The sequence below is a fragment of the Muntiacus reevesi genome, chromosome 15 (assembly GCF_963930625.1).
Source record: "Muntiacus reevesi chromosome 15, mMunRee1.1, whole genome shotgun sequence".
In the NCBI taxonomy this organism is placed as follows: Eukaryota; Metazoa; Chordata; class Mammalia; order Artiodactyla; family Cervidae; genus Muntiacus; species Muntiacus reevesi.
The window spans coordinates 45,174,843-45,190,465 of NC_089263.1; the positions used below are offsets into that span (position 1 = coordinate 45,174,843).

At 37.6% G+C, this 15,623-nt stretch overlaps 1 protein-coding gene across 1 annotated transcript in view; it reads left to right on the plus strand.

Annotated features, from left to right (window-relative positions):
* The window catches only part of TTC6 (tetratricopeptide repeat domain 6), a 183,574-nt gene that overhangs the window by 65,463 nt on the left and 102,488 nt on the right, over positions 1-15,623 (plus strand). The window contains exon 5 of the mRNA XM_065906884.1: positions 559-753. Within this exon, the coding sequence (XP_065762956.1) occupies positions 559-753 (195 nt within the window). The remainder of the gene's footprint in view (positions 1-558; positions 754-15,623) is intronic.

The window sequence follows — 15,623 nt, forward strand, 5'->3', positions numbered from 1 at the left end:
TGGCCTCTTTTCTGTTTTGGAAAGGCAGGAGAGAAGCAAGTTCTATTAACTGCATAGTGGGAAAGAAGATGCTTTGTTAACTTAGAAAGACCTAGATTTCCACTGATGCTAGTTAATGGATAATGTACTGTGTTGTTGAACTTCTTCTTCAGCGATGTAAGCATTTGAGCAGAGTAGCAATGAAGTAATGTATGGTGGCTAAAGGTTATGGTGTCACTAAGTGAGTTGCAGAATTCAGGAGAGAAGAGATTTGGGTGGAAGTGGGATAATAATAATGAGTTTGCTTTCAGACCTGTTGATTCTGAGATATCTGTAGAAAATACAGGTTGAGATCTTTGGCAGGCAGTTGGATATATGTGACTGAAGATCTGGTCAATGGCCTGAGGTTGTAATAGTAAATTTTTAATAAACCACTGTAATAGTTTTAAATGTGATCTCCCACGTGTTGACATCTTTTGTAGAGCCTGAACTAAACTGACAGTGTAAGTATATTTTGTATCTAAAAAAGCAGAAAATGATAAAAAAAAAAAAAGGCCCACTTTCTGATCTCTGTGGCAGAATTCCAGAGGACTACTCCACTTGGACCCTTCACAACTTGTGCATCGCCATCCCAGCCAAAGAGCTGCCCGCGGACTTGCGTGTGGCCTCTCGAGTGTATCATACAGCCGACAAGAAAGGCCACAATACCGTGCTTGGAGTACTTGGAACCTCTCTGTTAGATGATCGCTATACAGATGAAGAGCAAAGAGATAGGTGAGAATTCCACTGTCAATTTTGTCTTAAACTAGATTTAAAAGAATTTAGCCAAAGAATTTCTGCCTTTGAGGCTTAGATTCTGAAGACCTGCTTCTGTTCTTGGGCGTTAGAAAGGAGCTGTTCAGTTTTGATCCTTTCTGTTCCTTCCCCGTACGTACACAGTCTAGGTCAGTGTCTTCGTCTCCTGCTATCATTGACGTGAACCAGAAGGTAAATTTTGTTTAATGGTTTATAGTTCCCAAAGAGTGTCACGTGCATGGTCTCATTTGTTCTTTGTAACAACCCGGTGGAGTCCAGATGTAGGAATTGAAGTTCGTAAGAACCAAGCAACTTTGCCTGGCTTATACAACTAAGAACATCACAGATTTGAGAGTTGAAGGCAGTGTTTAGATTTCCTTATCATTGGGCATGCTTGGGTTCAGGGATCATGTACAAAAGTCATATCTTCTGGAACTTTTCCCATTTCTCCTTGTGTCTCACTTTCCTTTGGAACATGAGTATTCTTTTATGGTGAGTATATAGCTTATAGCATCCTCAAATGGGAAAAGAAAAGGGAAGGGGGCTAACATTTACTTAACATGAGCTATTTCCTTGTACTATGCTATGTGCTTTGCATTTTTCCTGTTTAAATCTTCAATCATAAGAAGAAGTCATAATTTCCATTTTATTCATGAAGAAACTTAGGCTTTATAATATCAGGTAACTTACCTCTAGATGTACTTCCCTGGTGGCTCAGATGGTAAAGCTTCTGTCTACAATGTGGGAGACCTGGGTTCGATCCCTGGGTCGGGAAGATTCCCTGGAGAAGGAAATGGCAACCCACTCCAGTACTCTTGCCTAGAAAATCCCATGGGCAGAGGAGCCTGGTGTCCATGGGGTCGCAAAGAGTCGGACACGACTGAATGACTTCACTTTCACTTTCACTTACCTCTTAATAGTGATTAGAATCCAGATTTGTTTAACCTATTTTTTCTCAAAAATGGTTTTTCTTTGTCACCCCCTTAAGAAGGCTTTTAAAACTTCTCCTCACCCTAATTTCCCCTCCTCATTAAATTATAATGCTCTAGATATATTGTATATCTGTTTATGGTATTGTGTGTATATCTGTACTTTATACATAGAAGGAGTAAACTTTTATCATCCCCTGCCCTCCTCAGCCACTAATTTCACTCCTTGAGGATGGTATCACCTGCATACAGAGAATGCATACTCTAAAGTCTCTTGTCTTTCAAAAGAGCTGGTAGGAATCCTGAAAAATCATCTGTAATGCATTTTTTTTTGCATTATTTTTTTTAATTGAAGGATAATTGCTTTACAGTTTTGTGATGGTCTCTGCTGTACATCAACATGAATCAGTCATAATTACAAGTATATCTCCTCTCTTTTGAGCTTCCTTCTGCTACCCATTCCACCCCTCTATATTCAATTTCCTCAAACTTTACTTTTAGTCAAGATTGTAACACTTTACTGCCTTCTTTTAAGATTTAAAGTCATCTGATTTCCCTGCATTTAGTAATCACAGTGCCATTCAATATGAATACCCCAAGGAAGGTCATTCTCATGCTTGTTTTCTGTCTAGGCAAAAAGATTTTTTAAAAAAGGATTTATGTATTATTCATAATTTTATGAATAAAATTTTATGTGAAGATTTTGGAAATTTCAAAATTGCTCCTGTTTCTCTGATAGATAATAGCAGTTCCATATAACTTCTTTGAAATGTCTTTTAAAAGCCTAAACTGAGAGTGGACATAAAGACATAAACATAGTCTAGTGGATATGAGACAACTATATTGAATCATTTCCATTGGCACTCTGCAAGCCAAGCATCCTTTTTTGAGGACTCACAGCTTATATTATTTATGCAAAGTGTTAAAAATACTGATTTCTTTCCAATTCTAAATTTTTTTTTCCTCAAGTAGATCTCACTTTCTTTTTCCCAGAGAGTCAATAAATGTTCTATTTGATGATGATAATTCTTGGCAATTTGTTCCTAAGTACCAAATAAGAAGTTAATTTAAGTACTGAATATTTAATTCTCTGGCATCCATTTCTTGAGGATTATCTTGCTAAACATAGCTTAACCTTTTCAAAATATATCTGCCTGCTGAGCCTACAAGTTCAGAGAAATGTATATTTTTTTCTGCACTAATAAGTTGTCTCAAGAAAGGTAATTGTGAACACAAAATGAATACCTTTTCACTTGGTGACTTTTTGGTTTTTCTGTGCAGGGAACAGTTAACCACAAAGCATAACACTTGTGGTTATACAGTTTAATGCTTTTTTAATTTTTCACATTGTAATTGTCATTTGTGGGAAACACCAAGGATACTTTAATGGGATAGTGTGGTTACATAAGTTTAGTTAAAATAGCAATCTACTGTTCAAACTTATGTTTATTTTGTTAAATAACAATTTTGATGAGAACTATAAAAATATTCCATATTGATCATATTTTTGCATTTAAATTTTCTGTATTATAAAGAGAAGTTAATAGACATCTAAGAATTAGGATTCTTAGCATGGAATTTTAGTGAATAGCATGGAATTTAGGTGAAAAGCCTTGTGAACATTTCTGTGTATACATGTATTTAAACCATAGATGGCATTCTGTAGACTGGTATTTTTCACTCAAGGTTATGTGTGAACGTTTAAATTATTCCATAATATTTGGTAACTTAACCAATCTGTAGCTTAAGAAAATTCCTTGGTATGGAATTACTTATTAAATTTTTTGGCTTAAAAATTTTGATGCGTATTGCTGAAATTCTCTCTGGAAAAGTTATATCATCTTATATCCCTACCAGCAATTTATGACATTGTTCATTTCCTTTCAACCTGACCAAACTATTAATTGTCAATTTTCATGATTTTTTTTTTCCTAATCTGATGTAGAAAGAATATCTCTTTATTTCTTTTATTCATTTCTAATAAGATTGAGTATATTTTTAGATGTCTCTTGGTTATTTGTTTTTATCCTTTTGAGAATTGCCAATTTGTCTTCTGTTATCATTCATCTTTTTCTTATTGATTCATAAGTGATCTTTCTATATTAAAGATTTTAACTGTCATATTAATGAAGATCTTAAAAAATTTTGTTGTTTGCTTTCAGTTTTGTTTATGCTGCTTTATGCCATACAGAAGTTTTACATTAATACAGAAGCAGTGAAAACTGGCAATAGTTTCCTTTATGTGTTTCTAGTCTTTCTGTCATTCTTAGAAAGGGCTTTGCTACACTTAAATTTAAATATATTTTTCATATTTTCATCAAGTAATTTTATTGCTTTCTTTAAAAAACATTTAATCTTTGATCCATCTTTAATTACTTTTATAAGATTAAGCATTATTGTTTCCTTCCCAAATGACTAATTAATTGCACAATAAATTTATTTATTCAGTAAATCCTCTTTTTCTCACTAATTAGAAATGCCAACTTTTCATACCTTACATTGCAATGTGTCATCAAATTTGTTTATAGACCTACATTCTATTTTAGTGAGTTTTCTGTGTAAAATTGCATGTATATTTTGTTGACCCACCATCAAGAAAGAGAGAATGGGTGGCAAAAATGCTGTCAATAAACATTGACTGACCCTCTCAAGTCAGGTATTCCTCATAGCCAGCTTCTGGTGGTTAGCCCTCAACTGAACTTCAAATTACAAGGGAAATTTCTAGTCATATTTTAGAAAAACATGTGTAGATGGTTAGTTCTATACATTAAAATAGCAGTCATGACTCCCGCAACAAAAATTGGAAAAGCAGAGGTTAAATGTCAGAAATCAGAGTTTAATTTCATTTGTTATTTTGCTATAAAATAATAAAAATACAAATATGCAAGAAAATACAAAAAAAGGACAACAATTACTCAAGATTTTGCCATCCAGAGATAATACTTCTCTTAAGTATATGATTCTGGACTTTGTTGTTTGCAAATAAATCATATGGAGCAAAACTTAGGTAATGCTGTGTAAATAATGTTTTGTAACCTGATTTTTAAAGCTTATTATGCCATAATTATCCTTCTATGTCATGAAATACAGGTCTGAATAGTCATTTAAATTGATCAGTTTTAAAAAACTTTTGTGTGCTTACTGTGTGGCAGGCTTTGAGTTAGGCACTAAATAAGCATCTGTGAGGAGCTTCCCTGGTAGCTCAGATGGGAAAGAACCTGCCCGCAGTGCAGGAGACCCAGGTTCGATCCCTGGGTTGGGAAGACCCCCTGGAGAAGGGAATGGCTACCGACTCCAGTATTCTTGCCTGGAGAATTCCATGGACAGAGGAGCCTGGAAGGCTACAACCTATGGGGTTGCAAACAGCTGGACACAACTGAGTGACTGACACAGTTAAGAATCTGTGAACACAAGAAACAATCTCTGCCCACAGGGAATTTGGAGATTAGCAGAGAAGAAAGGTGGTAAATTAATTATTGTGAGTTTGACAGTTAATATGCAGATGGGCAGTGTATAGAAGCAGGTTTTCAATTATCTGGGGAAGATTGAGGAAATGATACTTAAATTGAAATCTAGGAATGAACAGAAGATAGCTCGGAAGAGGGAAAAGAATTTTTTTAGTTTCTTGCTACTCCAAAGTATAGTTCACAGATTAGCAGCATCACCATCACCTGGAAGCTTGTTAAAAATACAGATGATGTGTATGCAAGCTGAGGTTTGAGAGTCTGTGCTGTGGACAGTTGGAACCCATTTGAGAGTTAGAACGATGTCCATCAGTAGAGGATAGCAGGAGCAGTGATGCCATTGATTCTGGAGAGGACACAGGGGTCAAGATTATGTAGGACTTACAGATGCTGTCTGTGTGCCTGTGAGAGCATGTGTGTGGGGACTTGGGGGAGAGATTCTTATTCACAGTGTATTGAGAAGCCACTGATAGGATTATTTGAGGGGAAATGACATCAGATTTGCTTTAAGATAGCACAGTCCTCATCATGACTTCTCAGTAGCACCTAGCATGGTTGAGCACGTCCTCTTCCTTACAACACCTTTTCGCTTGGCCTCCAGGACTGCAGTCTCTCTTGGTTCCTGCCTCCTTTGCTATGTCTTCTTGGTCTCCCTTGCTGGTATCTCCTCCTCTCTTGACTTCAAAGCATTGGAGTACCCAAAGCTTATCCTTGGATCTATTTTCTCCTGCCTGTACTCTCAAGGTGATCTTATTCAGGACCATGGCTTTACATATGATCTATATGCTGATAACTATTATTAACTAAGATAAATGATTAAAGACTGTAATTGTCCTTATAATAACCAAAAGCTAGAAACAACTTAAGTGTCCATCAATGGAAGACTTTTTATAGTGCATTCAATGATGGGCTGTATTAGATGTGTGGCAAAGAATAAGTTAGCGCTCTGCGTACTGAAAAGAGTTAGAACCAAGTATATAAACAGTCATGTGATTATACACAAACAGATTTTTAGCATGGAGGAAAATTCAGGAAACTGTTAACTGTGATCCTTCTATTTTCCTTTTATATTTTACACTAAATTGATAAAAAGTGAAATTATACTTTGTCTTATTTTTGCTTTATTTATATGATATATGAAAGTGAAAGTTGCTCAGTCGTGTCCAACTTTTTGGGACCCCATGGACTCTACAGTCCATGGAATTCTCCAGGCCAGAATACTGGAGTGGGTAGCCTTTCCCTTCTCCAGGGGATCTTCCCAACCCAGGGATCGAACCCAGGTCTCCTGCATTGTAGGCGGATCTTTTACCAGATGAGCTATAAGGGAATATATTTGTCCTTTACTTTTTAATTTTTTCTAAGTTATTTCCCTTATAGATTGCATAGTATTGAATATTTGTTAAGCCAATCATAAATTAATTTTCTTATAGTAGGCTGAATCATCCCATATTCATTTATTGTCATATCAGATACACTTGGTAGTATTCTTGAAAGGTATTGGAGGTGGGAGAGGACAGGATTGGAAAATTTTGCCTCTATGGTTTTCATTTGTGATTGTTGAAACTATTGTACTAGAAGCCAACCTTTTCCTATTGAGTTTTCTATGTGGAAAGATTACTCTTGACTTTTTTTCTGTGCATGCACATATATTACTTATACATACATTTTACAGAAAAGACATTAAAGATGTTATCTTGACATTTATAATCCTTAGAGGATTTTTATTTTAAAACTGAAGGACAGACATATTAGTAATTATTTTGACTTACCTTTACTACTTACAGCTTATAAATCAACTATATAAAATGTACTTCCATTAGGAAGATTTTATCTAGCCCCCCCATCTTGAGTAGGGTAGCAATATCTGAAATGGAAAACAGAATTTTATCTAGTAGAAAGTCTATTGAGGTGCATTTATTGCATAATTTATTATTAACAACCACTCTATGCAGTAGATGAAATCATTCTGTTTCCCAGACGGAGAAAAGGAGGTTCAGAGATTGACCAGTTCATATTTATAGAGCTGGTGAAAGGTGGGACTCAGACCCAAGTCTCTCTGATCCTAAATGTGGTTTCCATTATATCACACTGTTTTTTTAAAATTAATTTTCTTTGGAGTATTGTTGACTTACAATGTTGTGTTAGTTTCTTCTTCGTCCCCCTGGTCCAGGATCGAACCTGTGCCCCCTGCATTGGGAGTACAGTCTTAACCACTGGACCACCAGGGAATTATTGATGTATACATTCATATACACACACACATATATATGTATATATAAGTTTACTGTTTTGTGAACTTATAAAAATCCCTCTTATTTTTTTTTTATGTTTCAACTCCAAATACTGATTCTCATCTAGTTTTCAGAACCAATCCTGATATAAACTAGGAAGGATCATATTTTACTCACCCTTGATGCTTTGTATTTGGTCTGTTATAACCCAGTTTCGAAAGTAGGGTTTATGCTTATTAGGGTGGGGATTTTATCTTGTATCATTTGTTCCTTCTTAGGAACTGAAGTTCTGTTTCTGAGTCCTGGGCCAAAGCTGGCGCCTTGCGCACTGAGGGGACTTTTCTGGCATTAATTGCTTAGTTACGGAAAGCTCTCACCGAATACTGTCTGTATTTGTGCTCCGTGTCACTGGCTGCTCCCGTCCCCACACTAGAATGTGCCATTATCCCATGTTAGACCTTTCCAGTGTCACTTGCAGTGCTGTGGTCTGTAGCTCTGCATCTGGGATAGTATGTTTGTCTTCTGCTCCACATTTCCTTCCGGTGTGGGTATCTGGGACTGACTTTCCCCACCATCCCCGTGTCCTGCATTGTCTGCCATTCATTCCTCAGTGGTCAGGTCAATCCTGACCTGGCCTGCCCCCACCACTTACTTGGCCTTGTTCCTTGCCGCATAATCCAGACGATGACCCAAGGTGTTATACCGAAGAATATAAGACCTAAGCCCCATTTGAGGTCTCGCTGGTGATATGTGTGACAGAAGCACATATATAAGAGCTGTAAGAGAATTTGGCCTTCCCCTTGCTTCACCATCTTATGTTATAGATGAGGAAACAAAGGCAAAATTTTGCACCCCAAATCACAGTAGATGGCAGTTAGGACTAGCATCATCAGTAACCTCACTTAGGTTTTTGTTAATTCATTTTCAACAAGTAACCCCCATACCTAAGTTAGACTTAAGCATACTTTAAAAAATAAATTGGGATGACAAATTTATGTTAGTATACATTATCAATATTTGATAAGATTAGTATATTTTTGGTTTCATATTGAAACGCCAAAAAATTTATTTGGAAATTTGCCTGATTTCATATCTGCCAACATTTAGTAGCTCAGCTGGTAAAGAATCGGCCTGCAATGCAAGAGACCTCGGTTCAATTTGTGAGTTGGGAAGATGCGCTGGAGAAGGGATAGCCTACCTACTCCAGTGTTCTTGGGTTTCCTTGGTGGCTCAGCTGGTAAAGAATCTGCCCGCAATGCGGGAGACCTGGGTTCAATCCCTGGGCTGGGAAGATCCCCTGGAGAAGGAAATGGCTACCCACTCCAGTGTTCTGGCCTGGAGAATTCCATGAACTGTGTAGTCCATGGGGTCACACTCCATGGGGTCGCAGAGTCGGACACAGTTGAGCGACTTTCACACAAAAATGTCTGAAAGCAAAGCAATGTCATTCCACCAGATGTCACTGTTTGCATGTAGCAATGAAGTTACAATGATTAAAATAAAATTCCCCCCTCCCTAATTATATTTGTATAAAAGATTCTGCATAGTTATACTCTTATTCTTCTTTGGCTTATTCTTTTTTAGATTTATTATTTTATTGAAGACTCTATTTCCTGAATTTTCTAAAGTATCGAAAAGTATTCATTATCTCTGCTATAGATTTTAAAGACTACTAAGCAAAATTATTTGTAGATTAGTATCTTCAAGAAGGTGAGCTCTTAAAGTCTTTTCTAGACTTAGAAGTTTGCTTTTCAAACAACATTCTTTTAAGTTACTGTTTTCTAAGTTGTGGATTGTGACCCAGTAAGTGGGTTGTGCAATCAACTTAATGGCTTGCTATGAGCCCCTTAAAGAAATGGGTGTTTGGGATAGAATATTGCATGTAAGTATTACTTTGACAAAACTTTTTACATGAATGCTCAAACTATCTCTGAACACATCACTGAGCTGCATAAAAGTGGCTGTGAGCTTTATCTTGTGAATGCTCCTCAGGCTTAGTACCCCAAGGAGCACAATGAATTTCCTGAGGAAGGGACAAGGGAGGATGTGATGTGTAACTTCTCCGTTGTTAAGAGTCGCACCAGGAAGGGCAGAGGGTCGCTAGAGGGAGAACCCTCCATGCATCACCGGACGGAGCCCGCAGTCACTTTTATGTAAGTCACAAAAGATGTGGGTGAAGATTTTTAAGAGTGCTCACAGCCTAGAGCAAATGTTCTCCAAACTTCTTTTAACTTGTAATAAGAAAACCATTTTATATCTCTGGCCCCATGGGAGATCAGTGTTGACCGGGAACGAGGTTTAAGTCGCTCTGACAGAGATGGGCTTGTTTGCTTCATTCAATCCTCTCGGTCATAATAACAAAAATGATTGTAATATCAACTACTTAATGTATTTTTCTGAACTTTGTACAAACTTGTCACATATGTTATTTTTAAGCATTAGATGCTGAAAGATCCCATCACTGTTGCCATTCACAGATGAGGAAACGGAGCCTTAAGAAGGAAAAATGACTTACCCAACACAGCACATCAAGTGGCCAAACTAAAGCTAAAATCCTGGTTTTTAAACTTCATTCCAAAGGCTAGCTCTTCTCACTGTAACAGTGCTTTCTAGGCTTCTCCTGAGGATAAGGATCACCTGGAGTGTTTAAGTGATCTTGGACTCTATCCCAAACCAACTAAACTAGAATCTCCAGAGGAGGTATCTGGGGAACTATAGATCTGACTAGCATCCCAGAATATTCTTGTGATCAGACTGTTGGGAAAGACTGCAGTGCATCAGTGCTCCTCAGACTTCACCGTGCATCAGAACTAACTGTAGGGCTGGTTAAAACACAGAAGGTGGCGCTTCTCCCCAGACCTTTTGATGGGACTCAAGAATTTTAATTTCTAACAAGTTCCTATGTGGTGCTAATGATGCTGGTTAGCAAATACACCTTGAGAATCAGTAGAGTACATCATGCCAACCCGTGATTCTCAGTTTCTCAGGACAGGATCTGGACTGGCTTTGGCTGTGGGATTTTTCAAGCACAGTGTTAAACAGTATGTATTCAGTATCTACTATATTCATGGGAGCTAGGAAATGAATAAGAATCAGTCTTCCCCTACCCCAACGAGCCTGTAATCTGCTGTGAAAAACACACAGAACAAAATGCAGCATATTCTATAATGAAATTGCAGATCAAATGCACCGGGAAACTAGAGAGGCAAAGATGAATTTTTGCTGGGCAGAGGGACATTTGTAAAGGCCCCATGGAATAGTTGAGACCTCAGTCTTATTTTCAGTGTTTTCATAGCCGCCTTGTATTGTAGTTATTGTTCAGTTTTCCTGTCTCTCCTGCAACACCTAGAGTAATCTAGAGCATCTTTTTTCACAGTGAAAGATTGGGCTGGGTATTGGGGAGGGAAGTAGAATTGGTAAAGTAGGTGATGCCCAGGTGTGGAGGACCCTAAGAGCCAGGCCCAGGAGCTTGTGTGTGTGTGTAGCCATTAAAGTATTTGGAAGAGGGTAACTGACAATAACTTTGGTACCAGTCTGTAGCATGGATTAGAGGAGGGAAAGTTTGGAGGTGAGGGACAGCAAAGATGTTATCACAGGACTCAGTTGAGAGAAGAATGCAACAGGATGGAGAAACACTGGAGGGAGAAGAGTCAGGACTAGTGATTACTGCTGGGATGAGGGAGAGGTTGGAGGTGAAGAGATTTTCAGTCTGAACCACTGAGATAGTGGTGATCCTCAAAGGGGGATCTCTCAAAAAGATTGGTTCTTTTCTCTGGAAATTAAGAAGGAAGCAGGGAAAATTCAGACAAAAAATTCAAAGCAAATGATTCATTTTTGTCAGACAGGAATAATTTCTAACCTTGGGTAGACTTTCCACTAAGATCCTGAGTTCATAATTACCAGAGCTAGCTATGCACTCTAAAATGCCCAATGACCTCTTTCACTTTCCTTCCAACTAATCAGAATTTCGTTCTTTCTTCTTCTTTTTTTTTTTTGATGCACATTTGGGATATGAAAAGACAGTAATATGTAAATGATCCTGACCACTTTGTTTTTGGCTTCAGTTCAGTTCAGTTTAATCGCTCACTTGTGTCCGACTCTTTGTAACCTCATGGACTGCAGCACGCCAGGCCTCCCTGTCCATCGCAACTCCCGGAGTTTACTCAAACTCATGTCCATTGAGTCAGTGATGCCGTCCAACCATCTCATCCTCTGTCATCCGCTTCTCCTCCTGCCTTCAATCTTTCCCAGCATTCAGGGTCTTTTCAAATGAGTCAGTTTTTCACATCAGGTGGCCAAAATATTGGAGTTTCAGCTTTAGCATTTGTCCTTCCAATGAATACTCAGGACTGATTTCCTTTAGGATGGACTGGTTGGACCTCCTTGCAGTCCAAGGGACTCTTAGGAGTCTTTTCCAACACCACAGTTCAAAAGCATCAATTTTTTGGTGCTCAGCTTTCTTTATAGTCCAACTCTCACATCTGTACATGACTACTGGAAAAACCATAGCTTTGACTAGTTGGACCTTTGTCGGCAAACTAATATCTCTGCTTTTTAATATGCTGTCTTGGTTGTTCATAACTTTTCTTCCAAGGAGCAAGCATCTTTTAATTTCATGGCTGCAGTCACCATCTATAGTGATTTTGGAGCCCCCCAAAAGAAGTCTGTCACTGTTTGCACTGTTTTCCCATATATTTCCCATGAAGTGATGGAACCAGATGCCATGATCTTAGTTTTCTGAATGTTGAGCTTTAAGCCAACTTTTTCACTCTCCTCTTTCACTTTCATCAAGAGGCTCTTTAGTTCTTTGCTTTCTGCCATAAGGGTGGTGTCATCTGCATATCTGAGGTTATTAATATTTCTCCCGGCAGTCTTGATTCCAGCTTGTGCTTCATCCAGCCCAACATTTCTCATGATGTACTCTGCATATAAGTTAAATAAGCAGGGTGACAATATACAGCCTTGACATACTTGTTTCCCGATTTGGAACCAGTCTGTTTTTCCATATCCAGTTCTAACTGCATACAGATTTCTTAAGAGGCAGGTCAGGTGGTCTGGTATACCCAACTCTTTAAGAATTTTCCAGAGTTGTTTTGGTCCACACGTCAAAAGCTTTGGCTTAGGGCCAGATAAAAATATAGCAGTGCCTCACATCAAGAAACAAGAAAAAAGCCAAATAAATAACCTAACTCTACACCTAAAACAATTAGAGAAGGAAGAAATGAAGAACCCCAGGGTTAGCAGAAGGAAAGAAATCTTAAAAATTAGGGCAGAAATAAATGCAAAAGAAACTAAAGAGACCATAGCAAAAATCAACAAAGCTAAAAGCTGGTTTTTTGAAAAAATAAACAAAATTGACAAACCATTAGCAAGACTCATTAAGAAACAAAGAGAGAAGAACCAAATTAACAAAATAAGAAATGAAAAGGGTGAGATCACAACAGACAACACTGAAATACAAAGGATCATAAGAGACTACTACCAGCAGCTCTATGCCAATAAAATGGACAACTTGGATGAAATGGACAAATTCTTAGAAAAGTATAACTTTCCAAAACTGAACCAGGAAGAAATAGAAGATCTTAACAGAGCCATCACAAGCAAGGAAATCGAAACTGTAATCAGAAATCTTCCAGCAAACAAAAGCCCAGGACCAGATGGCTTCACAGCTGAATTCTACCAAAAATTTAGAGAAGAGCTAACACCTATCTTACTCAAACTCTTCCAGAAAATTGCAGAAGAAGGTAAACTTCCAAACTCATTCTATGAGGCCACCATCACCCTAATTCCAAAACCAGACAAAGATGCCACAAAAAAAGAAAACTACAGGCCAATATCACTGATGAACATAGATGCAAAAATCCTTAACAAAATTCTAGCAAACAGAATCCAACAACATATTAAAAAAATCATACACCATGACCAAGTGGGCTTTATCCCAGGAATGCAAGGATTCTTTAATATCCGCAAATCGATCAACGTAATACACCACATTAACAAATTGAAAGATAAAAAACATATGATTATCTCAATAGATGCAGAGAAAGCCTTTGACAAAATTCAACACTCATTTATGATTAAAACTCTCCAGAAAGCAGGAATAGAAGGAACATACCTCAACATAATAAAAGCTATATATGACAAACCCACAGCAAGCATCACCCTCAATGGTGAAAAATTGAAAGCATTTCCTCTGAAATCAGGAACAAGACAAGGATGCCCACTCTCACCACTACTATTCAACATAGTGTTGGAAGTTTTGGCCACAGCAATCAGAGCAGAAAAAGACATAAAAGGAATCCAGATAGGAAAAGAAGAAGTGAAACTCTCGCTGTTTGCAGATGACATGATCCTCTACATAGAAAACCCTAAAGACTCTACCAGAAAATTACTAGAGCTAATTAATGAATATAGTAAAGTTGCAGGATATAAAATTAACACACAGAAATCCCTTGCATTCCTATACACTAACAATGAAAAAACAGAAAGAGAAATTAAGGAAACAATACCATTCACCATTGCAACAAAAAGAATAAAATACTTAGGAGTATATCTACCTAAAGAAACAAAAGACCTATACATAGAAAACTATAAAACACTGATGAAAGAAATCAAAGAGGACACAAACAGTTGGAGAAACATACCGTGTTCATGGATTGGAAGAATCAATATTGTCAAAATGGCTATTCTACCCAAAGCAATCTATAGATTCAATGCAATCCCTATCAAGCTACCAACGGTATTTTTCACAGAATTAGAACAAATAATTTCACAATTTGTATGGAAATACAAAAAACCTCGAATAGCCAAAGTAATCTTGAGAAAGAAGAATGGAACTGGAGGAATCAACCTGCCTGACTTCAGACTCTACTACAAAGCCACAGTCATCAAGACAGTATGGTACTGGCACAAAGACAGAAATATAGATCAATGGAACAGAATAGAAAGCCCAGAGATAAATCCACGAACCTATGGACAGCTTATCTTTGACAAAGGAGGCAAGGATATACAATGGAAAAAAGACAATCTCTTTAACAAGTGGTGCTGGGAAAACTGGTTAACCACTTGTAAAAGAATGAAACTAGAACACTTCCTAACACCATACACAAAAATAAACTCAAAATGGATTAAAGATCTAAATGTAAGACCAGAAACTATAAAACTCCTAGAGGAGAACATAGGCAAAACACTCTCCGACATAAATCACAGCAAGATCTTCTATGACCCACCTCCCAGAATATTGGAAATAAAAGCAAAAATAAACAAATGGGACTTAATGAAAATTAAAAGCTTTTGCACAACAAAGGAAACTATAAGTAAGGTGAAAAGACAGCCCTCAGATTGGGAGAAAATAATAACAAATGAGGAAACAGACAAAGGATTAATCTCAAAAATATACAAGCAACTCCTGAAGCTCAATTCCAGAAAAATAAACGACCCAATCAAAAAATGGGCCAAAGAACTAAACAGACATTTCTCCAAAGAAGACATACAGATGGCTAACAAACACATGAAAAGATGCTCAACATCACTCATCATCAGAGAAATGCAAATCAAAACCACAATGAGGTACCATTACACGCCAGTCAGGATGGCTGCTATCCAAAAGTCTACAAGCAATAAATGCTGGAGAGGGTGTGGAGAAAAGGGAACCCTCTTACACTGTTGGTGGGAATGCAAACTAGTACAGCCACTATGGAAAACAGTGTGGAGATTTCTTAAAAAACTGGAAATAGAACTGCCATATGACCCAGCAATACCACTTCTGGGCATACACACTGAGGAATCCAGATCTGAAAGAGACACGTGCACCCCAATGTTCATCGCAGCACTGTTTATAATAGCCAGGACATGGAAGCAACCTAGATGCCCATCAGCAGATGAATGGATAAGGAAGCTGTGGTACATATACACCATGGAATATTACTCAGCCGTTAAAAAGAATTCATTTGAATCAGTTCTAATGAGATGGATGAAACTGGAGCCCATTATACAGAGTGAAGTAAGTCAGAAAGATAAAGAACATTACAGTATACTAACACATATATACGGAATTTAGATAGATGGTGGCGATAACCCTATATGCAAAACAGAAAAAGAGACACAGAAATACAGAACAGACTTTTGAACTCTGGGGGAGAACGTGAGGGTGGGATGTTTTGAAAGAACAGCATGTATATTATCTATGGTGAAACGGACCACCAGCCCAGGTGGGATACATGAGT